The following is a 24,817-nucleotide window of genomic DNA, read 5'->3' as shown; positions in this document are numbered from 1 at the left end:
AAGCGTGATCGTGAGATCGGTGTTTTTATTAATCATGACATCGATGAATTTCTTTCTCCGAGAAAATCAATTAATATATAGAATAGTGGACGATATTTCGTGTCCTCGTCACGTTATTTCGCGAGATATCACGCCAGTGGTTATAATCGACTAATCTAATAGTGGCTGTCATAGTTTACAGGACTGACCATGAAAAACTGACCTAAAAACGACACGCAATCATAAAGCCCTATCTTATTTTCATTTCTAATTATGTTATCCCATTACTGAAATTAAAAAATGTGACAAAACAGCATGCGATGCGTATAATTACCGTTCTATAAAATATACTTATTACGAATTTTGTTAAAATATTTAGTGTAGACATTACTACATTGATGGAGCAATCAGTTTGTTTACAAGTCAGTGGAATTATAATTGAAAATAAATAATTACTCGATTTTTCTTATACATGTACTACGTATAATAAAACTATTATTTCCCGTCTCAATGCTAACGTAAGTAATCCTTATTGGTATCAGTATATTAATCGATTTAATTATTCGTAGCTAAATAAAAGCCGTCACTAGCTCATACAAGGTTTGTTTCGCCAATTGCGCGCATTCTTTACGTAAGGAAAGGAAAACTTGGTTACCTTTAAAAGTTCACATTTTCTAAGAAACATTGAAAAGTATACTTTTTAATCTTTTGATTTTTATATACTTTTCACCAATAGATAGTATGATTACCGAGGAAGTTTTACGTGTATAATTAATTATGGTTCTACTCCAGCGAAGACCGGACAGGCCGCTCACTAGTACTAAATAAAATACTGGTAGCAGAAGCAATTCTATCAAAAATTAAAAAAAAACAAATACCTAGACCATTTTTTTTAATTTTAATAGAAAACAGCCCTTTAATCGACTGGCATCCGGTAAAATGCATTAAGTACCTATTTTACTAAGTCCCATAAAAATATTAACATAAAATGGTCGCATGCTGCAATGCCAAGGCCTACAATTAAGTAATATAACATTGCGTTATCCTGCCAGCCGAGTTGTAGCACATATCTGCCACGAAACAATGTAAATTTAATTAGACTTCTCATAATAAAGCGAGAGGACGCGCGCGCTTCCTAGTTCCGACTACGTTAGGAAGTGTTGATTAATATGAATTTTTCTTATAATACTGCCAGCTGTTGCCCCCGGATTCGCCCGCAAAAAATAGTCTATGACTCCAGTTCTTCAATTTTCTCCACACCAAAAATCACCTCGATCCGTTGATCTGTATTGACATGAAAGACAAACAAACACACAAACACTTTACAATTGTATTAGAAATTTATAAACGAAAACGTACGATCGATCGATGCGTTCGCTAGAATTTTTTTTAATGCAGAAACGAAAAAAATCGGGAAAACTGATGAAGTGAACTTTGATTGTATGAGAATCGGGTCCCTGCCAGTCTAAAATGTTTGAATGATAGATAGTATATTAACTGCCGCTGGTCCCGGTTGTAGTCGTTAAAACCCGCCAATCCGCAATGGACCAGCGTGGTGGGTCATGGCCCATACTCCTTATTCATCCGAAAAGAAGGCCTAACTTTAACTGGCTGTTGATACTGATATTAACAGCATTTAAGCTAAAATCTATGGTTTAAATAGTGAATATGAAATAGAGGAATATTTTCTGCATTAAAAAAAAACAAACATCACTATTTATCTTTTCTATTGATTTTAAAAACACATATCGCACGTCATTAGGCCTGCGTTTACTTTGTATATGGTTATACCTATAAATGCTTCTTGCTATATATTTTTATGATCTTTTTATTTTTACATTTAAAACAACAGTTGCAGAGATTGACGCGTATTTGTCGCTTCGTATTCACGTAGATATTTATGACACCTAAAAATTATATGAATAGTCTCAATATCCCGTAACGTCATTCACTAATAATGATCGAAAAAAATATTTCACTATTTATTTGGGCACCTCCGTATGCGACAATATGGACATTCGCCATAATACAGTTAGTATAACCAAACTTAGCAAATTACGCTTAGTGAAGTACCATGCGTTTACTTCTAATAATGATGAATAAAACAGATTTTCAAAATCAAAATAAATACATAGCTAATAACTATATAAATTAAATTAAATCACAACAGTAAATTTATTTGATTATACAGGCATAGAATGATTGGATTATACAGGCAACAAATACAGATCAAATAAATATAAGATCAAGTCAAATTAAAAATAACAACAAACATATATACATCAAATTTAACGGACCGTAGGCTCCAACGCTCGATAGTTGCGGAAGGAACCCGGAAAAAACTCAGATGAAAGAGAGATACTATAGTGCCCAAAGGATTGAAGTCAATGAAACTTGACCAATTTACCTTCAGGTCAAACGCAGAAGAAAAGCCAAGTTTGCCAGTACATCTACTTTGTCCGCGCCTGAGGCCCCGCTGACGGCTGTTTCCCGTGCATTGTTACCGCGCACTCATCTGTGCCATATTATAAAACACTCAGAATGATATTACACTTTCAAAACCACTGTACCCAAAACTAACCACTTATGTATATCGATTATGTAATAAATATAGAAATAGTACATATACTTTTCGTATTTAAAGGATTTTAGACATTGATCAACCAAGAGATCTTCAAAGGATCCACGCAGTCCGCATTTATTACTTGAAGGTACCGGCGGTAGGCTAAAGATATTAGAAAATAGAGAATTGAAAATTATTCTATTTCAATGATGCAAAAATAAGGTAATAAACCTGTCTATTCAAAAATGCTTTCCGTTTTGATTTTCGAACGATATTTCGTATTTCCCCATTTCCGTGGGAATTTCTCCCTTAGAATTTCAACTTTCATTTATGCATTCTGTCAGTCAGTTATTCTTTTTATAATAGTGGGCGAACGAGCTGAATACTTTTATATGTGTTGAAAATGCTTTTAAGATTGCATGGTCACTCACTCAGTTAAGCCAGACAAAGCCAAGGGCTAGTTTGGGATTTCAAGAGAATGCGATTCAGCTATTGCCAAAATGCTTTTACATTTTATTTTAAGACCAACGCACTTCATTAATATTTTCAATTCGAATGTCGTAAAAACGTCATTGATGTACGTTAGTACATTAGATCTCGATGTTGATGTTTCAAATTTAGAATTTACCTTCCGTATGAGATCCTCATCTGTTTCGATTTTCGATTGCACACTTTCGGATATTTTTACTTATTAATAATATGAATTTGTATGTATTATATGTATTAGTTTGGTATGGTAAAATTTGTGAACTTATTTGTCGTTTCAATGACATTATTATATTATTATTGTATTAAATTAAATAGTTATACATAGGTACATAATTATAACAAAATAATAATAATTATATTTATAATTATATTTGTATAAGTAATTTTGATGTGTCGTGTTAATTGGCAGTCGGTTTGTAGGTATTGCATGGGAACAAGAAATTATTTAAATAAATATATTACTACTATATAGGTTCACCTAGTGAAAAAAAGTCACACGATGTACACATAGCTATTTCGGTCTATTACGGATTACGGTCGTACCTGCCTCAATAACTATCGATTATGAAATCGTAAAACCCGCAGTGCAATTTTAATGTATTTCGTACGAGTACAACCCACAGTACTCGTACGAAATACATTAAAATTCACTTTACACAAAGAATAACGTATACATTTTATGGCTATGGAACAATAAAATTATTTTGGGAATATTAAAGTACATCTGACAATTGAAACCATCTTTTATTATATTGTTTTTTTGCATTTGCATAAAGTACCCCACACACTAATGATATATTTGCCCAAATAACCTCAAATCACGAAAGCGGTAAAGTGTAAAAGCGTGATTTAGACTGCTAATACAGCTATCTACGCGAACTTTATACTTTACCGCATACTTTGAAGGATTACCATTTGTATAAAATATATAGATTAGTTGTTTCAGAAACCTTGATGTTTTATTCAACTAATTAATACATGATAGTGACAAATTATTACTTGTTCGTTTGGCGCTATCTACATTCGCACGACTTCAAGTATTACCTTCTTTTCCCTACAAACTGAAAGGCTTTCAGTTTTTAAGTGTTAAACTGAAAATTGTTTGGTTACAGACGCGGCCAACGCCGTTGGAAGAGACCATCTCAGTGACTTGAGGACCAGCGCTCGCGCCGACATCGCCCGTCGCCTGCCCGCATAGGATGGTAGAAACTGACCCCGGGCCCAAGAAACCTCACAGTTAGTATCTTTTATATTACAGATAAAAAATATTCGATATTATATACGACTATACAAAGGTATAGGAAATATACGGATAGAAGATAGATAGTAAGTGGAATAAATCACTGAGATTTGAAGATCAGTGCCATCGCCGACATCGCACTTCTCCTCCCCACATAGTAGATGGTAGCCAGGCCCATGCAAGAAACCTCACAATTAGATATCATCTTTACAAAGAAATAAAATTGAAGTGTCTGTCTGTAATTTCATAATATCTGTATTTTGTTAAATTGCGTAGTTAATTATTAATGTTTCCATTACCTAAGTACTTTCTCTGGAATTTTTGTCGGTCTCTCTGTCTGTGGGTGTGTCTTCGGTTTGTCGTGTTTCATTCAAATCGGCCCAGCGGTTTAGCCGTGACAAACAGTCAGACTTTCACATTTATAATATTAAATACTTGGTATGTATATACACAACAGTCAACAGCAACAGCATACAACAGTTAACAATAAATATTGTCCTTATCAATTAAACTAGGCCACTTTTTCAGGAATAGCCTGACAACTTGACATTGCGTAAATATTAGTATATGAATTTAATAATCCAATAAGTAATTCAATATTTTGACAGTTAAAAACTTACATCGCGTTGCGCCACACACAATTATCTTAAATCCTGGCAAAAATATACTTAACTACATTTATAACATATAACTGCTGCATAATGTACAGGTAATTCCACCGCCAAGAGAATATATAGCTCATATATAAGAAAAAGAAGAAATGAGGAATCTATGGGATGTCACTGACAACATTAACATTTATATATGTACAGTCAAATCCATGTCGAGTAACTCTGCATAGATCTCTATGTAGTATAGTAGTAGCTTCGAATTTGTAATGATTTTGGACAATTTGATAGTAGATATACTGTTAATTATCGTGACTGATAAAAATATATCCATATTTTATTGCCTGCTCCATAGTACATTCATGATACATTCATTCGAGGCGAGATTTACGCGCGACTCAAAGCTGATCGCTTTCATAAAACCGTTTATGGAATGATCCATGCACGCGTGAGTCATACACACGTTTTGTAGTTGACAAGATTGATTTAAAACGTCGACATAAACACTAGAGCTGTTTATTTCGAGCAAGAAAAATGGTTACTTAGGTATATTTAAAAACCCTATACATAGCAACAATCTGTTAAGTGTTTTATGAACGTGACTTAAGAAGCGGTTATGAATATCACTTAAGTATTTAAAATGTATGTGCTAAGTGTATAGTATACATACAGTGGTCAACTGGAATCGAAGTTTCCACGGATTGGTTTCCTAACCACATGTAAAGTTCATTGTACATAGTATATACATTTGCCAAAAAAAAAGAATATGCAAATACATAACAATTATTTTTATTTATTGATCACATGGAAAACCCAATATTCTGATAAGATTTTAAAACAGTTAGTGCATAGCAAAAATGTGCGTTCATATATAGGTATTTTCAGAATAGATTATACCTAAGTAGATATAATCTATTTTATTTATATGAATGTAATAAAAAGAAAACTAATGAAAAAATAATGTATAAGCATCCTATCTCCTGTCTAGTTTTATTAATCATTTCCAGAAGATTTATAAATATACGTGTATGTGTGACAAAGACGTAAACGTCAAATCGTAACTGCCAAACGGTTATCCGTTTGGTTAACCGATAAATCAACCGTGATCTTAGTTGAGATTCAATGAAGACGTTTTCTTTTTTTTTTTTTTGTTGCAGATTGTGATGTAAAAGGGGACAACCAGCTAAACGGACCAGGTTCCAAAAATATTGACCTTGGTACGTAAAGTTAATTACGTGATAACGATATATTATAAAAACCTAAAAATATACTATAACTAGGTACAGTAGGTACTTTACGCAATTTTACAGGAAATTGATAGCCTTGACGTAATAATTGGAGTTAGCAAATTTCTAATGAATGTTATTGATTCTAGAAGTGAAACGTTAACTAAGTAAATTGTTATTTATTTATTTGGTTTTTGGCGTTTATTTTGCATCCGTGTGCAAAATGTCCATTACTTCCGGCAGAATTTGCGCATTTTTAATTTATATGTAAATAAGTAGATAAACACATACTCGTATGTACCTAATGTATTTACTTTATGATTGTAACAAGAAAATAGATTTATCAGAGTTAACAATTTTCTTGGAAGTCGTGAGCAGTAAAGTATTTACACTAGGAAAATTTATCTGTTCAACCGGAAGTAGACATACAAACTTCCCGTATTTGAAACACTCACTTTTTGATAAATCTCTATAGGTACTAAGGAAAAGTACTTTCTGATTAGGTTAGCTATAATATGTTATTAGAAGTTAGGTAACTAGGTTTTTATTATAGAAAGTGTTCAAATCAATTCGCATGCTGTTTATTTTATCGATTTCAATATTCTCTCTTTAAATGATACATGAAAGTGTTATTGGTAAAATATGTAATGTTGGGTAGAGCGTGAAATATCCACACGTATTTTTTTGCAGCGCGCAAAAAAAGACGAAGTTTTTGGAGACAGCATTCAACATAATATTATGTTTTCACACTTTTGAATTTCGGTTTTTTTTTTCCATTTGATACTTATTGGACAGTATGATAAAGATATTGATTGATATGGATGTGTTCAGGTGTCGTTCCCTCGTTGAAGACAGTCAAGTCTGATCCGGAGAAGGGCTCCAATTCGGAGAAAGCTGACTTCGAGCGTGCCATCGAACTAACCGGTAAGTCATTTTTTTGTACTATCTTTCTTCTTCTTCTTGGCCTTTTCCCACTTATGGACAATTGTCATTTCACCTGAAGGTAGGAATATATTTTCCCCGCCTATCATATACTCTCTGTGACACGATCCTATCTATTGTAATGAAATCGTAAATAAATCCTACTGTTTTCACATAGTAATAAAACTGCTACTGATGCTTGTCTATATCTGTATATAAAAGGAAAAATGTACATACTTATGAGGAGTTTTAAAGAATTTTCCAATGACGATTGTTGGTGTTTCATAAGGTTTACATCTTCTCTATTCTTAATTATCTGTTTAATATTTAATAAGATGCTTATTTATGATTATGTAATAAAATATTAGTAGGTTTACTTTACTAATCAAATTGTGTAATTTGAATTAGGTATAGTAAGGTATAAATAAAAAGAAAATCTGTAATTATGTTACCGTAATAATCTAGTTCAATGATTTGTAATAAATTGCAAATTTTTGTAATTGAAATTTTAGTGCACCAGTTGCATAATTCACATATTGCGTTTTAATTCCCGACCAATATAAACGGGACCATTAGTTGGTCGCTTTGTAAACTGAGTTGATAATGTTTGTAAACATGAAGCATATCGTAATACTCACCCCAGTAGTACCGGACACTAATGGCGGAACGGGTGATATCAGGTGATGTATGGAGATAATGGTCCTCGTGTTGGTAACCTGAGCTAGTAAACAGACAAGTAACCAGAATTGTGAATGAGGATCGCTCGGCCGCTGGGCTGGCATTCCTCAGGGCGCATTTCCGCACGTTCGCACCGCGTTTTCTCAGAAACAAATATGACGTCGTCTGTTTACGATGTTGGGAGCATGTGGTCCTATCAAAAATAATACATAATAGGTTTGTTTACAATACATACAGCGGATGTGCGGTGAGACCTAATCTTTCTGTACCATTGACATCTTGTATGCAATTGTGTTTCTTTGCCATCTTCAATTTTTTTAGCGAGACCATTTTGTGAAAATCTGGATATAGATCTCAATAGTAGTGATTATAAAATGCTTTCTGAAAAAATATCCTTAATACAAATCTATATATTATCTATTTATCATATATTTTGTATCTATTTTATTAAATTAATAACAATCTATCGGAGAGGCCTTGAGAGAGAGGCGGTCCATCATAGTGTTGTATCTTATGACTGAGATGATCTATCGCTTAGATGAGATTTAACAATTTTTTACTTGCCCAGGATATGGACGGTTTCACTACCTGTTGCTGGCGGTGTGCGGCCTGGTCAGCACCTCGGAGGAGATGGATGTCATCTCCATGTCCTTCATCCTCCCGTCCGCGCAGTGCGACCTAGACCTCAGTACACAGACCAAAGTAAGTCTTCACGAATTGCTTCATTATTTTCAAGGTAATGTCAGTAGGCATTTGGAATGTGTATGTATCTTCTAGGTATCCTAGGACATGGTGCATGACGTGCACACTTTCGATGCGATTTCGGTTTTCAATGTGATTATAAATTGATTATAAATGGTATTTCCCGTCAGCGCAAACCTAGACCGCAGTACTCAGACCAAAGTAAGATACTGATTTGGTATTTTGAGGAAAAATAAACCGGAACTCTGTAGGCAAACAATTTAAATTTATGCAGTTTTGTTTCGTAATTGGAGAAAATTTGGCACGTCGTTTAAGCAGGTTACAGGTGATATAAATACAAAACGCGGTTTACTTTTATTCCAAGAAAATAATTGTTTATTCATAAAGCCGGCCTCCACAGTTTTCCTGACAATTTTCGGAAGAAATTTCGAAAGGACGTTGCATGCTTTTAATATGCATAAATGTAGGTAGGTATGCAAGTATTTATGAATGCCTTATTATACTATAGGTAATTGCAAGTCTGGTTACCTTATATGAAAAACATATGTTAACTAGAAAGTGTCAACATTGTCTACTTATTTACGTAGATTCTTTGTATTAAACTGTGACATTACCTTAGAAGCGGAAGTTTCCTGCTGCCATTCGGAGAACCTTTTGTTTATGTAAGGTTATGCAGAAAGTCCGGATTAGGTTGCAAATTTTATCAACCTGTTACCAAACAAATAAATACCTCGTTACATGTCAAATATCGTCATAACAATATAATGATTTATGATGTCACCAAATGATCAAATCTAACTTGCGAATTATCGATACGCGTATTTACCAGATGTGGGGGACTACCAAATATTGTTATAGCAACTTCATATTTGATAGTGGCATGTGTTTGTTCTTACGAATGTGCGAATTGTGATGTCTGAACTTGTCTGAACTATTTACTGACAACTTAATTGTCAAATGAGATAATCCAACACATGGCGGAAAAACTCGATCGCGTAATATTTAGCCATTTAGGACGTAAGTAGTGTTTAAGAGATTTTAATTGTATTTTTTAATACTACCAAGCAAATGAAACTTAGAGGTAATTACCAAGCAAATGAAACTTAGTGTCAATGCCAAATTCGCTTTGCCTACTTTATAGTCTAGGGTAATTTACCCACTTTGTAATTTCACTCACCCTTCGTTATAAGTAGGTAGGTACTTATACTTCTTATAGGCTCTCTATCAGCATAAAAAATAACTTTAAAATTTTGAAGGTTCGGCTGTGATTTTCAAACCACCGCCTGCGTGAGGACAAACTTTCCTTGAGAATGCTATTGTTGGCTATTAGTTGCCCAGGCTGTGTCCCTTAGTACGACATCCACGGGAGGATATGGAGTGGTCCTATTCTAGGGCGGAACTACACGTTTCTGTTTAGCTAACATCTCTAAATCTTTCCTCAGGGATGGCTGAACAGCATAATCTTCATCGGCATGATGGTGGGCGCGTACGCATGGGGCAGCGTGGCGGACTCGCTGGGCCGCAAGCGGGTCCTTATTGCCATCTCTGTCATCAACGGGCTGGCCATCGTCTGCTCCTCCTTCAGCCAGAACTACGAGCTCTTCATGCTGTTCCGGTTCATCAACGGCGCCGCGTAAGTTCCATTAATAAGATAATCCTAGAAAATCAGTTATGGGACATCTCATCTATGTGAGTGATAGTTTGCATAGCGTGCCGTGTCCAATTTCTACGAATGATCATGAAAATTACCAAATATGAGCCAGATTGGAATGTTTCTTATCGAATGTGTTATTTATATAAGGCGCCTAAAGGCATCTTACGACTTTTTACTGCTATCGCGGCGACCTAAAGGGTACTTAAAGGGATACTTACTAGTGAACTTAACCTACCAGTGAACAGGTTTCGTCACGATGTTTCCTTTCACCAGAAGCAACTGTTGGTGTATGGAAAATGTATACATTGAGATTGGACTAAAAACTCATGAATCACGAGTAGAATTTGAACCTGGGACGTTTCGAGCATAGTCAGGCGTCTTAAAAATCGCATTTCTTTCACCGCTTGCTGATAAAGTGTCTGATATGTGAAATTTGTTTCACAAGTGTTAGTTAAGTACGGCTCACTGGCCAATCACGTCGTGCAGATCTATCTAGCATTCTTTACTCAAGGTGTCTATTTCTTTCGAGGTAAATATAAATAAGAAATGACAGAAATAACTCCTTTTGTATACTCACGTTTCAAAACTATTTCATGTTTATGTGTTTTTGTATGCCTTTTATTTAGAAAGCCATGTCTAATACGGAAACAAAACAAAATTATTACTTTGTAATTGACATTAGTTGTATTTTTCTTCCTTTTATATTTCCGACCTGCGAGAAATCCATAATTTCTCGTTTCTACTTAGTTGAAATTACAAACAAATAGTTATCTTAATAGTTTTTAGGGATTTTTTATCATAACTACTTTTATCCGTACAAAAGTTATTTATGCCACGAGATTTTATTGTGGTCAGAGTGAACTTGTTGCATTCAGCGCGTGACACACAAAAATCATGTCCGTGCACCGTTGAGAAGTTACCTCGTTGGGAGCCGATACGGGGTGCGCCATCACTCATGCTCATTGAAATCCTTGTCATGGAGACGACTATGTAGAAAATATCACCTCTGGTGGAAGTAAATGAAAATGAAATATAACTTGCAAGATTTACAGACAATCAAACAGCAAGCATCGGGACAGGCTAAATAACTTCCAAAATCCCACTTAGTTCCGAATTTTGATTCTGAAAGCGTAATTAATTTTTGTTATTGATTTTTTGAATTTGTTATGCCAGCTTCTGGGTTAGGTATTGTCGTAAATGTAATTTTAAGCAAATGCCAATATTAGGTATAAATAATTTAAAATCACGTGTTTTAACCTGAGTTAAATAAAAATGAAAATTAAGAAGTATCGCATCGAATCGCATCCAAATCGGTTCACCCGTTGATGAGATACGGTGCCATGTACAGACACAGACAGACTTAGCATCAAACTTATAACAACCCTCTTTTTGATGCGGGGGTTAAAAATGATCTTGATAAGAATGATCTAGGTGTGACTTATCATTATGTTCCTGTGTTCGGCATTCAGGTTAGGCGGGTCAGGTCCGGTGATCTGGTCGTACTTCGCGGAGTTCCAGCCGAAGAAGAAGCGAGGCGCCATGTTGAGTTTCATGGCAGCCTTCTGGACACTCGGTAACCTGTTCGTCGCCGGCCTCGCCTGGGTCATCATCCCTAGTGGTGAGAAAACTGACTTGTTATTATAATAAAAAGTTATATGGCAATAAGTGAGAGCTCGTTTGTGTCAGTAAATCCTTCCGTTTCAAAATACTGTTTGTCAAATCAACTATACTGTACGTGAAAATAAGCCAAGTTTTTTTTACCTAAATATCTTTTCACATACTTATTTTTTTACATATTCTAGTGCGGAACCACACGCCCAATTGGCTATTTGACTATGTAAAAATTAAATCCACAATGATATTTTTTAAATTTAAATATGAACACGATTATTAAATGCCATTTTTCTTTTAAGTATGTTCTAATTAAAGTATGCATGTAAGTAAGCATGCTTTTTGACTCTTAAATTGTAACGTCACAAGCATCACAAGATAAGACTGTCATAAAAGCTCCATTGTAACTTTTGTTTTTGACGTTATAAAAAAGTACCTATGTGATTTTACTAGTTGGAAAGTAGCCAATGGTCAAAGTACCTAGCTAATTATTATTTTTTCACAATAAAAACCATGCTTAACAGAAATCGGCGGCGTGACAGGCGGCTTCGTGTATAACTCGTGGCGCATCTTCCTGCTAGTGATGTCACTGCCCTCGTTCCTCGTGGCCGCGCTTCTGCTGCTCCTGCCAGAGTCCCCCAAGTTCCTCATCACCACGGGCCGCCAGGAGGAGGCAATGGAAGTCTTCCGCACCATCTACCTCATGAATACCGGCCGCAGCAAGGACGAGTATCCAGTCAAGCAAATTTTAATAGGTAATTAACGAAGAACGAATGAATTGTTTTCACAAGTGCACCAAGATTTTATTTTCTTTTGAAAATAGTACCGTATTAGGCCGGAACCCAATGACGCGACTAGTCAGTTAATAAAATCTTAAAACCTTTTAGTGATATCTAAATATTGTACTTTTTAGAAATAATTAGGTATGTAAGTATAGCAAAATTATTTATATTCGTAGGTAATACTTTTCAAGAACATGGAATGAAGTTTAATGAGCCTTATTGTACTATTACTATTTATTTATCCTCGATAACAAAAATACATTTAAGTAAGTAATTTAATTTCGGGCTTTATATAGGTACCTACAAAAAACCATTTTTCCCTCTTATTCATAAAAAAAGTTTATCAAAAAGTGGTGAAACAGGTCCTAGACATATTTTTTTCAGAAGAGCCAGTGCACAGAAAGCCTGAGAAGGCGCCGGTGGAGAACAAAGAACCCAAGTCAAAGATGCGGCGGATGATGAGCGACATCGTGGAGCACAGCAAGCAGCTGTTCGTGCCGCCCATCCTCAAGTTCACCGCCATCTCCATCACCATCAACTTCACCTTCCATATTGGGTATGTGTCTAGTAGTAGTGTCCTTAAAAAAACTTCAACATTTAATGATTTTATATAACGCTTCCCCAATCAAAATAGGTTTTACTTTTTTATAAATCATCATCCGGTTACCCTTATCTCACTTTATTTAGGAACGGTACAGCATGTCAGTCCTCCACTTCTCCCTGTGTGATGTTGATGACTGAAAAATCGGTGGTTACTCCTCGAGCAATTCCACTGAGTTATCTACAATTTAATCGGGCTTGGTAAAGAAAGTTGAAAATATTGTAAAAAATATTTTGTTATATTTTTTATTTGGATGTTCCGAACCCATTGTGAAATATTGACTGGTTTAAAAAGCTACCTCGAATCCGATCCGACTAGTCATGCAGACCTAACATTTTAAAATTATTTCCAGTTACTACGGGCTAATGATGTGGTTCCCGGAGATGTTCAACCGCTTCGACGAGTGGTCCCGAACCCACGACAACGCGGAGGCCGACATCTGCCAGGTGACAGCGTACGTCACGCAGCACGGCACGCACTCGGCCGAGCACGTGTGCGACGCGCACATACATTCCGACGTGTTCATGGACTCGCTCATCACCGTGTCTGCGGCTATACCCTCCAACATCTTGACCGTGTTGGGGATGGACAGACTCGGCAGAAAGTTCTTCTTAGGTGAGTTGTTCGAGCGGAAAACTCACTCACACCAGAACGATTTACTATTCTGTGGGTACAATCACGCACACAAGCCAATATATCAATAATATTGATTAATTATATTGACTACTAGTCAACGTTCGCGACGATCGAGACCTCGCTATTATTTTTCCGAAATTATTTACATCCAAACATTCCCCAGCCTATATATATCGCTTTTCATAGGTTGCTACTACACACCTATCCGTTAGGATATTAGATGTATAGGTAACGTTCTTAAGTGACAAAAGAGACATTCCTATGGGTAAATATACCATGTGGTCGATTTTTAGATAGGTACCCATATTTCTGTAACCCGCTACTCAAAAATTAATTTTACCTACCTGTGGAAAGTCACGTGACGTCAAAGAAGTCCGATAGACACTGTAAATCGAGATCAGGACTTCCCGATGGACTGGCATGGTAACCACGCTACACTACACTGCTAGGTTAAGGTATTCGCAACATCTGTCACCAAATTAGGATTCGCAAATAGGTATTACGAAATCGCAAATAAACGAGTAGGTATTATTTCTATACCTAACACATACAATGCAAAATGCAATTAGTTTATAATTAATGTCTGTTTTTTATCCAGTGTTCGCGACGTTCTCAGCGGGTTTATGTTCTGCTGCCATGTACTTCGTGTACAACAAGACTAACAACCTGATCGTCAGCGCTATCTTCAGCTCCGTCATCTCATGCGGCAACGCCTCGCTCGACTGCCTCATCACTGAAGTCTTCCCCACTAACTTGAGGTAAAATTATTTTCTCTCTTTCATAGAGTACAAAAAATGCCTAAGAAAATCTAAGGGAATTTCTGGACAAAATTTTCCAAAATTCCTTTTGCAAGGGGTAACATACACACAGAAATAATGCTCAAACAGCTGAACATTCTTTTTTTGACCTAGCATGATGATACAGATACCTATAGTACTCCTTGTTTGTGCTGGGTATTAAATACAACTAAAGCTAAAGTTTATATTTATATTCTATAATATATAAAGTTTATATTAGTTTATATTTATAAATATATATAAAGTTTATATTCTTTAGTATTAAGCTCTTAGCAAATACTTAATTAAATCTTCTATCTTCAGAGCTACCGGAGTAGCGATATCGATGGTGGCAGCGCGTCTGGGCGGCATCATCGGTAACGTGGTGATCGCGGTGTTGCTGGACACGTACTGCCCCGCGCCGACCTTCATAGTGGCCGTGCTGCTGGCCAGCGGCGGCCTCATGTGCCTCTTCCTGCCCAACACCACGCGGCAGGCGCTGCAGTAACCATAGCTCACGTCACGCAGCAGACTACGACCATAGACAATAGTTATTGGCCGTAAATAAAAAAGGAATAGCGCGAAATACGGACAATCTCCTCACTTACATAGATTCTAAATTCGATGATCTGGTCGTTCGTTTATATGGTTGGTTATTTTTCTCATTTCGTTATATTGTCGAAAGTCTGCTGTGAGACTTATATCTAGTTACCAAAGCCTTGTCTTGTGATCGTTGACTAAATGATGTATCTAGTTCTTTCTATTGTATTTTGTATTTAAACGATTAATTTATGAAACAAATGCAAAGTACGAAAGATATTATATAAGTAATAAACATTTGACTGTTGTAGGTTGTTATAACTTATTGAGTTTTGTTAACAGCAAAACGGAAATGCTGAAACAAAGTTTGCAGCTTGGATGAAGTATTATATAGATATAAGTGTCATTCATTATTTTTGTTGTTTTAATGCAACTATTTTCATACTACGAATTTATAAATTAGCAATTGTTACCGTAGTGTATAGCGTAGTGTGTAGTGAAGATTAAAACTTTTGCGAGTTGTGATATAAATTCCTATATATAGTGATAACATGTATATAATTTGATTACTTTATAACACCATTTTAATAAACGAACCTAATGTGCCTCCCATGAAACTGTTAAAAAGCAATACAAAGTGTTAAAATAATATTTTCAATATACTTATAGAGTAAATCATAAATGACTTGCCATAGTGTTTTATTTCCTCTGTAAGATGTGTATGAATGGGTTTGGTAACTAAAACAATGCTTTGATTAAAATTTATTTTATTAAAACTACACAGAAGTTAATTACTAAGACTCCATTTTCATAGTCCGATCTAGATTCTGACATAGTTCACTCAAAACAAACCAATATGCTCCTTAGACATATGTTTAAAGTTACCTCAACAATATTGTACTTAACATTACTGCTACATTATGATATAAGTCATTCATTATACATAACCAAGTCTCGAGTCCCTTTAGTCCCACGGACTTAAGTCCTTCTCACGCGCTGGGCACACGACCAGTGCACGCCAGTCACATCTCTACACATTATAAAAATATCTTATACCTAACTTTCATATATTACAGACACGATCCAACAATATCATAATTCAAATTGAAATTTACAAATTGTAATTCTGTATATTTTATGCAATAATGCATTAGGTATTTTTACCTATTACAAAGAAGTAGAAATATAAGACATAGTACAAATCATTGAGTTTAGACTATGTACATTTATACGTGCGCGTTTCAAACGCACACAAGCTCACTTTCTTAACTTTAACACGACAGCAACAGAATGCCGCAAAAACAAATTATTCAGATTCAACGAGTCAATCGTCACATAATAACGTCTTCCAAAGATCCATCACGAACAAATGATAAAACTTAATCCATTGCACATTAAAATGTAAAAAATTACTTCAAAGCCTATATCAATAAATAAAATTTTCATGAAATATTAATAATGCGAAGTAAAGTCCAACCAGAAATGTGTGAGGCAGAAAATATGCGCTATTATTTTACCAAGACATTACGGGCGTCGATATAGAAAATTTAAGGCGGAATGTCACACATCTCCGGCGTTAGGGGTACCAATCTCCTGAAGCGGTTTGGAGAATAAATTGTTAATGAGTCAAGTCCCATGTTCAACATACAAAATTCGTTAGCCGCATTGTGTTGTGCCAAACCGCACCGCGCTCAGTGAGTAGACTCCTTATTTGATGATACAATGATAGAAGTTTAACTGTTCCGCGAAAGGTCATCGACCGAGAGCTGGATAGAGGGCTGCAGAGGGATCTCAGCGGAAGTTTCGGAGGTGTCAGAGCCGGGCGTCAGCAGCCGCCGCGACCACGGCCCGTCTTCCTCCGCCTCGCGCACCTCCAGCGACGACGCCGACGACAGCGACGACGCCGTGCGCTCCGCCGCCTCCTCCGTCAGGATCGGCATCGACTTCCCCACGGCCTCCTCGTCGGTCAGCAGCGGCATCGAGATGGGGCCCGCCGGCGCCTCCACCTCCTCGGTGGACACGTACATCTCCGTATTCGGCGACGGTAGGAGAGTCGCACTATAGTTCGTCCCGCTCAGAGGGTCGGTGGTCTTCGGCGCTATCCTCGGGTCGGTCACGGTGATCGGCAGCTCGAGGGACGTCGGCACCGAGTGAGGAGTCACGCCGATCACCGCCAGCCCGTCCTCCAGGGTGGACGGCACTGCGGGCTCGCCCTCGCCCTTGGAGGGCACCTCGACCGGCGTCATGATGGGCTGGTTCAGAGTAGTGCTGGTCTCGGACACGCGGCAGTGCACGGACACGTTGGCGTTGAGGTCGCGGAAGTCGGGCGCGTCGTCGCGCGGCGGCTCCGCGTGGAACACGTCGCTGTTGGCCAGCGCCGCCTCCAGGATGTCGCGCCGCTCCGGCTGCGGCGCCAGCTCCACCGCCATCGGGACCAGCTGGTTGTTTTCCAGAACCAAAGGCCGGTTGTCGATCGGCGTGAGCGTTCCATTATCTTCTACGCAAAGGTAGAAGGAGCCCGGTGGTCCTCCAAAATGCTCTCCGGGTACCGCCAGCAACTGTCCATCGGAGAGAGGGGCGGGAGCGGGCGCTTCCTGCGGCGCAGCCGCTTCCGGTTTGGGCGGTGCCGGCGCCGGCACTTCCACCCGCGGCGGCTCCGTCGCCCGCACTATTGCGGTGGACGGCAACAGTTCCTCAAAGTTATCCAGGTCAGGGAATGTGGAGGAGGTCGCGGGGGTGACGGTGGCGGTGTGCACAGACTGCAGTAGGGACGCGGGGTTGCTGGTGCTGGAGAGTGCGGCCAGCGCCGGCACGGGAGCGGATAAGGGGGCAGGGGCGGGAGAGGGTGCAGGCGCTAGCGCAGGAGTGATAGCTATCTCCTGCTTCAATTTTTTGACGGGCGTCGGCGACTCGACTGTGGTTTTCCTTATTCTAGGCTTAGGTGCAAGGTTAGCGACCGGTTCGTTCGAATGAATTTTAGTCTTCTGAACTATAACCTTGTTTTCCGCGACCACTGGTGTTTTCTGAACTATTTGGCCGGTTCTTTTGAAATGCTCAAATTGTGAGGGCGTCAATTGCACCACGGCACCCGATTTTTGTTGCAAAAATATTAAAGGTTCAGAGGCAGGTTTCTGAATGGCTTGAATTACTTTTTTTGGTTCGGCGGCAATAATCCGTTTTGGGCTAGGGCGTATTTCTGGCATGGCGGATATACTCTGCGCGGTTCCAGCCACGCGCCCGCCGACGATCAATTGGCCCTTAGAAGTGATTATAGTACTCTTTTGCTTAGGTACTAGTTTCGTTTGAGCTTTCACAGTTGTCCCAGTACTGAGGATAGTCTTCTGCGCTGAACCGGGCGTTGCTCTTTGAGTTATAGCTTTCAGTTGTGTCACATTCGGCTGCTTGTTAGGAAACAGAATTTTCTCATGTTCGGGTGTGAGGACTATCCTGGACTGCGCGCCCTGAGCATTGGTGATGATCATGACGGTGTTGCCGGCGCTGCTGTCCGAGGACGACGGGATCAGCTTGGCCGACACCGGCTTGTTCTCGGGGACCGCCAGCGCCGGTTCCGGGCCCTTGGACACCAACACGTGCGCTTTCCCCGTTTGAGGGTCGATGACAATCTTCTGCGTCCGGCCGGGCCGCGGTGAGCTGGCCGTCGGCAACAGAATAAACTTCTCAGCTTTCCCTGTACTTTGAGTCACCTGCTGTAATATAGTAGGCGCTTGCTTAATTTCTTTAACGGGCGGCTCCGCTTTCGTTACAATAATTTTCTTATTTCCTGTAGCCTTATCGATAACTAACATAGGTTTAGCACCACCGCGTATTTTTGACGATTTTGACAAAATATTAGGGGTTATAATTTTGTTCCCTTCGGAAACTGGATTCATCAGTAACGTCTTCACTTCGGGCTTGCTCGGCCCTGTAGTAACTGAAATTTTCTCGGTTTCCATAACAGCTTTTGTTTTGACTAATTTAGGCGGGTTGAGAGTATTTGTGATGAGGTTGCCGTCGGACATAACAATAGGCATTTTTTCGATGCTTTCCGGCGTCAATAGATCGTCGGACAAAACAATGGGCATCGAGTTAATGTCAAACATAGCGTCGTCGCTGGAAGTTTCGTTTAATATTTTAGGTTCAGGTTGTGGATTTACGAGAGATTTGGAGTTTGTCTGAAATTTGGCTTTTTGTAATTTTGTGGGTGTTTTCGGTACCTTTCTTATTTTCTGTTGTATTATAGTGATTGTGTTAGATTCCGAGGGAGCCTCCGTTGCGGCTTGCATTGTATAAGTTTGAATTGAAGAGCCATCCTGAGGTTTCTTGTTTCGAGAAAGAATAATTTTGTCTGCAGTAATTTCACCTAAGTTGTTAAGCATGGCTTTGTTAGCAGCTGCACGCCGAATGATTACTGGAGACTGACTTTTTCCCGATAGTGATTTAGCAACATCGAAATTTAGAATCTTTTCTTTCCCCGGTATTATTATTTGTTTTTTAGTAGTGGTTGTAGCTTTGGGGATCACCACTTTTGCTGGGATAGGTTCTTCTAACATTTTCAACAGTTTAGACGATGTTGTTTCAAATTTTCTTGCTGACTTTGTAGTTACCGGTTCGTTTGTATTATCAGTAGACAATAAAGATATTTTTTGCTCTACACTTTGTTCTACTTTGTCTATTCCATTTTTGCGTTTTGTTTTGTATGTTCCCGAAAGTGGTATTTCGTTATTAGTAACTATTTTTGGCTCTACAATATTCATTTTATGATCTACAGATTCAGACATCTGCACTAACGATTGAGCGGCAGTCAATGCATTTTCCGTTTTCTCTTGCTCTGTTTCAATATGTATATTAACATTATCGTTATTGAAAATAGTTTCTACTTTACTTGGTACATCTAATATCTTGCTATGTTCTGGTATATCATAAACCTGACTATCTACTTCCATAGGTTCTTGGGTTTCTATTATTTCAGCACTTGTTTCTGATTCAATGTTTGATTGTACATCGACATCTGCTTGGGGGTCAACTATAGCTTTACTTTGTATAGCTGTTGATGGCAGATTTAAAAGAGTTTCTGCAATCTGAAGATCAGATTCAGATGGAATATTTTCAGTGTTTACCTTCATGGGTATTTCCATCAGTTGTTCATCGTCTTTGTTTGAACTAGGTTCATTATTTATAACAATGTCATTAATTTTTTTATCGTCAAGATTTTCATCTTCATTAAAATCGATTTGTAAACCTCTACTTATATCTACTTGCATATTTTCTTCCGGGTCGATGTTTTTGGTGGCCGTGTTATCATCTAAATTTTCATTGAATCCATTGACAGTGTTATTAGAAATGCTATCTTTATTGTCGTCTTCGAATAAATCTTCCGGAGGATCATCACTGATAACCCTAGTAACTCTGTCAGTATCTCTAGACACGCTCAATAAAGCATCAACTGCGGACGCGGTAGACTCATTCATATACGGTTCAACAGGTTGCTCTTGTGGTGTATCATCAGTTATTTGATGCTCGTTGACAATATCATCTTTTACTAAATTTGTTACAATATTATCAACTTCACTATCTACGAATGTATCTTTCGTTTCTGTTATATTTTGAGATATGGTCTCTTTTACGTTTTCCTTATTATTTTCATGATTAATGCTGCAACTTTTATCAATAGAAGTTTCTTCGTTAACTGGTTTTATTTCTTGAGTGGGATATAAAACATCTTGAATAGGTTTTGGTAAAAGTATTTTCTCATTGTCTATTTCAGAATGTTGGTCATTATTTTCTGCGGTATTTTCTCGTGATATATTTTCTTCAGTATTCTCTTTATTAGTAGCAACATTTGGGATAGATGAAGCTGGATCTTCTAATTCTCTGTTTATAGCATCTTCCTGTTCTTTGTTCTTCTCTTTTTCTCGTAACTGCGCCGCTTCAGCTTTCATTTTCTTAAGTTGTATTTTTGGTGCCAATTTGGCAACTTTTACAGGTTCAATAGGAGGCGAATCTCTCGCTTCAGGGGATGAAACTGCATCAGATCCATTAATTTCACCTTCAGACATATCCATTCTTTCAACAGCATTTAGTTGTTCTGCCACATACTTCCCAATGGCATCTTGACTTCTTGAGTGTCGGCTACGAAAAAATGTTTTAGTCTTAAAAATTGCTTTTGTGGGTGGAAGTTCAATTGCCACCTTTTCTAAACTCTTTGAAGGTTCAGGTGATGATACTTCTGGGTTTTTGTCTGGAGATTTTACGATAGAAGGCTCAGGAAAATTTTCCTCTACTTTTAAAGGTTCTGGTACAGATGGCAGTTCAGGCAGCGTTGTTTTGTTTAATAACTCTGCAACTTCTCTCGCAACATCGTCGTCTTCTAGGCTGAGACTCTTCGCATCTTCTTTTCGTTTAGATGGATTTGTAACGCGTGGAATTTTTCGGCCAGCGTCAGTTTCAAGTGACCAGTCTTCATCTTCACAAAACTCATATTTAGAATCACTTGAAGGCTCCATTTTTTCACTCGTCATATCGTCGGACTTTTTGTCTGGTTGGGGTGATATGTCTCCTGGTACTTGAGCACTCGGCAACTCGGCTGGGGTTGGCACTGCAGGCGACTCGGCCGCAACAGCTACTTCAGGTGATCCCGCCATTACCATTGCTGAAGAATCATCATTAGACCCTTCATCATCTACGTCGTCCCAATCAGCTAATAGACTACTCTTTATTTCTTCATCAGTTTTGGCTTTTTTAACTTCTATAACTGAATTATTGCCGTCATCAGATGTGCGTTTTTTAGCTTGGGATTTCTTAGAACTTGGTTCCAATTTTTCCTTACGCGGCCGTTTCACTTTCGGTGTCTTGGACGACGTCGGTGTTGACTTAGGAGTAGATTTTACAGGTTTTTTCCTTACTGGCGATGGTGTGTAAGGTGTGAAGCCAATACTATGTGTTTTGTTATGCATAATTAGAACATTAAGACGCGTGGTGGAGAACGAACAAGCATGACAAGAATATGTTCCACCAGTACTTGAGGGCACAGGGGTGAATGGCACCTGTGGAGAAGGTTTTGTTTCAAGTTGACGTTGCTCCTCATTTGATTGTTTCTGTTCTGTAACTTCAGACTCGACGCCGCTAGTAGAAGTCGTTGCCGGAGGCTCTGCAGTTTGGCTGGAGGGTGTATTTGATCCTTGTACCAGAATATGAACTTTATAATCTGTTTTTTCTCTTAGCTGAAAATGAAAATCATGTTATGATTACATTTGTTTTAGAACATACATTATTTTATATACATAATTTCTCATTACTATATTATTTCTAAAGAAACAACCCATTTTGTGAATGTCTGAACAGAGTCTTCAAAGCTGCTCCTGAGATTAGAAAAGACATATCTGACATTTTTTAAATTGTACTCAGAATTAATTAATTAATGTTTGGAATTTTCTTTCTTGGCCGATCCCAAATATGTAAAAATGTTATATACGTCCTTTCAACTATTAGAAGGTATTAAGAGGTTTTCAGTCTCTCAAACCTAAAACTATTTGTTTACATATAATTTAAATTATATAATTTTTATCAAAAATAAACAACACACCTTCCTAATAGGAGTCCTTGAAGATTCCGATGAGAGTCTTGGCCTGCCTTTACCTGAAATAAAACCAATCAAACAGTTAACATTGAATCTCTTTAAAGATACTTCACAGTTTTAAAACTGTAATAAGTATAGAGGCAAAGGTACCTCTTTTTGTAGAGCCTGGTGTTTTCTTAGCAGAATCACCAAAGAGCCCAGCATAACTCTCCTTCTTAATCTCTTGGAATTCATCCCTCGTTAGGATCTCTATGTCACCACCCACTGCTGTCTCTGCTCTGATAACATCTTCAGGAAACTTCTCCATATGTCCATGCTTCGTTCGGTACATGTCTATAAAAATAAATATTATTTTAACATTTTCTTGCCTCATGACAAATCTTGTTAAAGCGTTCATAGTTATTTTAATAACTTTCACAAAAAGTTGCAATGCAATTAAAACAGTTGATACATATACAGTATATAAATAAGGGCATTCTTGAATTGTAATGTTAGCATGATAAGTTCATAGGGGTCTGTGCAAAAAAATACATTACAACAGATTTGTGGATTTTCTGTTAGGAAGTTTTCTGTTAGGAATTTCAAGAGTGTGCATGATTTAGTAACAAACATCTTTTACCAACATACCCATCCAAACTAGCTGGACACATAAAATAATAGGATAAGTAGTACTTGAGCAAAAACATCATAAAGAGAATACTTACACAAACCCTTATTGATAAATTCATTTTTACGACTGCAATTGTATCTGTAGATTAAATTAGTATTCTTGACATATTCACTGAAAAGAAAAAATACATTTTATGAGCAATAAAACTAAGTAAATGTGTCACCTAATCACTTGAGAAACAAACTCTGGGCTCTGGCACTCAACAGCTGGGAAGTAACCGCAAACACACTCAGATGCTAGAGAAAGTATACTGTTTGGAGACACTAGCAAGCTATAAAAATCCAAAAATACTAGCCACCACAACTGGCCACTATCAATGCATTACATTCAGTCTAAATTCTGAACACTATATGGGCAATTTTAATATTCAGAGGTTATGTCTTTGACCTTATATATATTCTGCCTGACCTTATATATATACTGATAATATGTTAGAAGAAACTCCCAATTTATTTACATTTGTACTAGAATCTGAAAGTATTAGCAGCAGACAAAAATATTCTTACATAAAAATAGATAATAAAGATATTGTATAAAAACATAGGTACCTATTTGCATACTTTGTAAATGTATGCAGTACCTATGCAGTAGCAATGGTATAAATTTGCTTTTTTATGAATAGAAGATTATACAGTTTTATTCCGATATAATGTCTACACAAATTTTCGTTCCAAATATTTTTCTAGTAGTTTACTATAGTGTAAAATTGCACTTTTTTATTTCTAATGTTAGTTCCTATTTACAAAGGTATTAATGGAACAAAGGAATGTGCAGAATGTTTTGAACAAATTAAACATCAATTTTGACGATTTTAAAATACATATTTTATAGAGAAAGTGCAAAAAAACTTACTATGTATCCTCTTGGTAGAATTTAACCACAGCTATAGGTGGTTTCCGAAATGATGGCAGTACATCTGCTGGAAGCTTATCAGGGCCCACCACCTCGCCGGGCCACCAGCATGAACCCAACTTCACCCATACTACATCCCCATCCAAATAATTCGTTTCAGTTTGCTCACACATCACCACTATCTGTTCAGCCAAAACGTACGACCATATTTTGACAACTATAGCCACTATGCCGACTTTAACAATTACAATAACATTTTGTTCATTTTCTTCTTAGAGGTTGCATTACTTTATAGTTTTCCACAATTTAAACGAAAATATGAATCAAAAAAATTAAGATTCAGCTTATTATTTGTCAAAACAGTAGCAAAATAATAATTGTAAATATCACCGATTGCGTACGAAATTACTTCTTCGTCCGCTCTTGTGGCAGCACTGAAAATTACTTAATAAATGAAAACACTTTTTACTATTGACAACTCTAGTATTTTAATTTGAAAAATTATTTTTTATAATAATTCCCTTTTTCAGTTTATATTTATAAATAGACTGAAAATTAATAATCTCAAAAAGAAGTTCATTTTTCAAACCGGAACCTGATAACAATGACGGCGTCAGCAAGTACCAATATATAGAAAAAAATAAAAGTTTTTAGTATTGCCATTATACAAATATTGTTAATCCATAGACACAAGTAGAAATTCTATTATTTAA

General features: G+C 37.3%; 2 protein-coding genes across 4 annotated transcripts in view; one reads left to right on the top strand and one right to left on the bottom strand.

Moving 5' to 3' along the window:
- The window catches only part of LOC128676131 (synaptic vesicle glycoprotein 2B-like), a 33,840-nt gene extending 18,144 nt beyond the window's left edge, over positions 1–15,696 (top strand). For all 3 annotated transcript variants that reach the window (XM_053756090.2, XM_053756089.2, XM_053756086.2), the window contains exons 2-12: positions 4,144–4,267; positions 6,037–6,096; positions 6,937–7,029; positions 8,273–8,406; positions 9,849–10,039; positions 11,530–11,678; positions 12,196–12,426; positions 12,838–13,009; positions 13,407–13,669; positions 14,289–14,448; positions 14,791–15,696. In XM_053756090.2, the coding sequence (XP_053612065.1) occupies positions 4,231–4,267; positions 6,037–6,096; positions 6,937–7,029; positions 8,273–8,406; positions 9,849–10,039; positions 11,530–11,678; positions 12,196–12,426; positions 12,838–13,009; positions 13,407–13,669; positions 14,289–14,448; positions 14,791–14,974 (1,674 nt within the window). In that variant the 5' untranslated portion in view covers positions 4,144–4,230 and the 3' untranslated portion in view covers positions 14,975–15,696. The remainder of the gene's footprint in view (positions 1–4,143; positions 4,268–6,036; positions 6,097–6,936; positions 7,030–8,272; positions 8,407–9,848; positions 10,040–11,529; positions 11,679–12,195; positions 12,427–12,837; positions 13,010–13,406; positions 13,670–14,288; positions 14,449–14,790) is intronic.
- Positions 15,697–15,756: 60 nt separating this feature from the next.
- LOC128676130 (uncharacterized protein) lies at positions 15,757–24,719 on the bottom strand. Its single transcript, XM_053756085.2, has 5 exons — positions 24,105–24,719; positions 23,287–23,363; positions 22,733–22,915; positions 22,589–22,641; positions 15,757–22,226 (listed from the first exon to the last, which is right to left on the bottom strand). Exons 1-5 carry the CDS (start codon positions 24,275–24,277, stop codon positions 16,740–16,742), a joined length of 5,973 nt encoding a protein of 1,990 aa, XP_053612060.1. The 5' UTR covers positions 24,278–24,719; the 3' UTR covers positions 15,757–16,739.
- Positions 24,720–24,817: the final 98 nt, after the last annotated feature.

Source organism: Plodia interpunctella, chromosome 15, assembly GCF_027563975.2.
Source record: "Plodia interpunctella isolate USDA-ARS_2022_Savannah chromosome 15, ilPloInte3.2, whole genome shotgun sequence".
In the NCBI taxonomy this organism is placed as follows: Eukaryota; Metazoa; Arthropoda; class Insecta; order Lepidoptera; family Pyralidae; genus Plodia; species Plodia interpunctella.
The sequence above is the reverse complement of the archived record's forward strand: the minus strand, read 5'-3'. Positions and strand labels throughout refer to the sequence as shown.

Bases quoted from the DNA above. Each gene is read 5' to 3' on its own strand.
- LOC128676130 (XM_053756085.2), bottom strand. From the start codon at position 24,277: ATGTGTGAGCAAACTGAAACGAATTATTTGGATGGGGATGTAGTATGG. The intron at 22,916-23,286 runs GTAAGTATTCTC...TTATTTTTATAG, and splicing joins ATTTATCAATAAGGGTTTGT to ACATGTACCGAACGAAGCAT. The intron at 22,227-22,588 runs GTGTGTTGTTTA...TTTCATTTTCAG, and splicing joins CAAGGACTCCTATTAGGAAG to CTAAGAGAAAAAACAGATTA.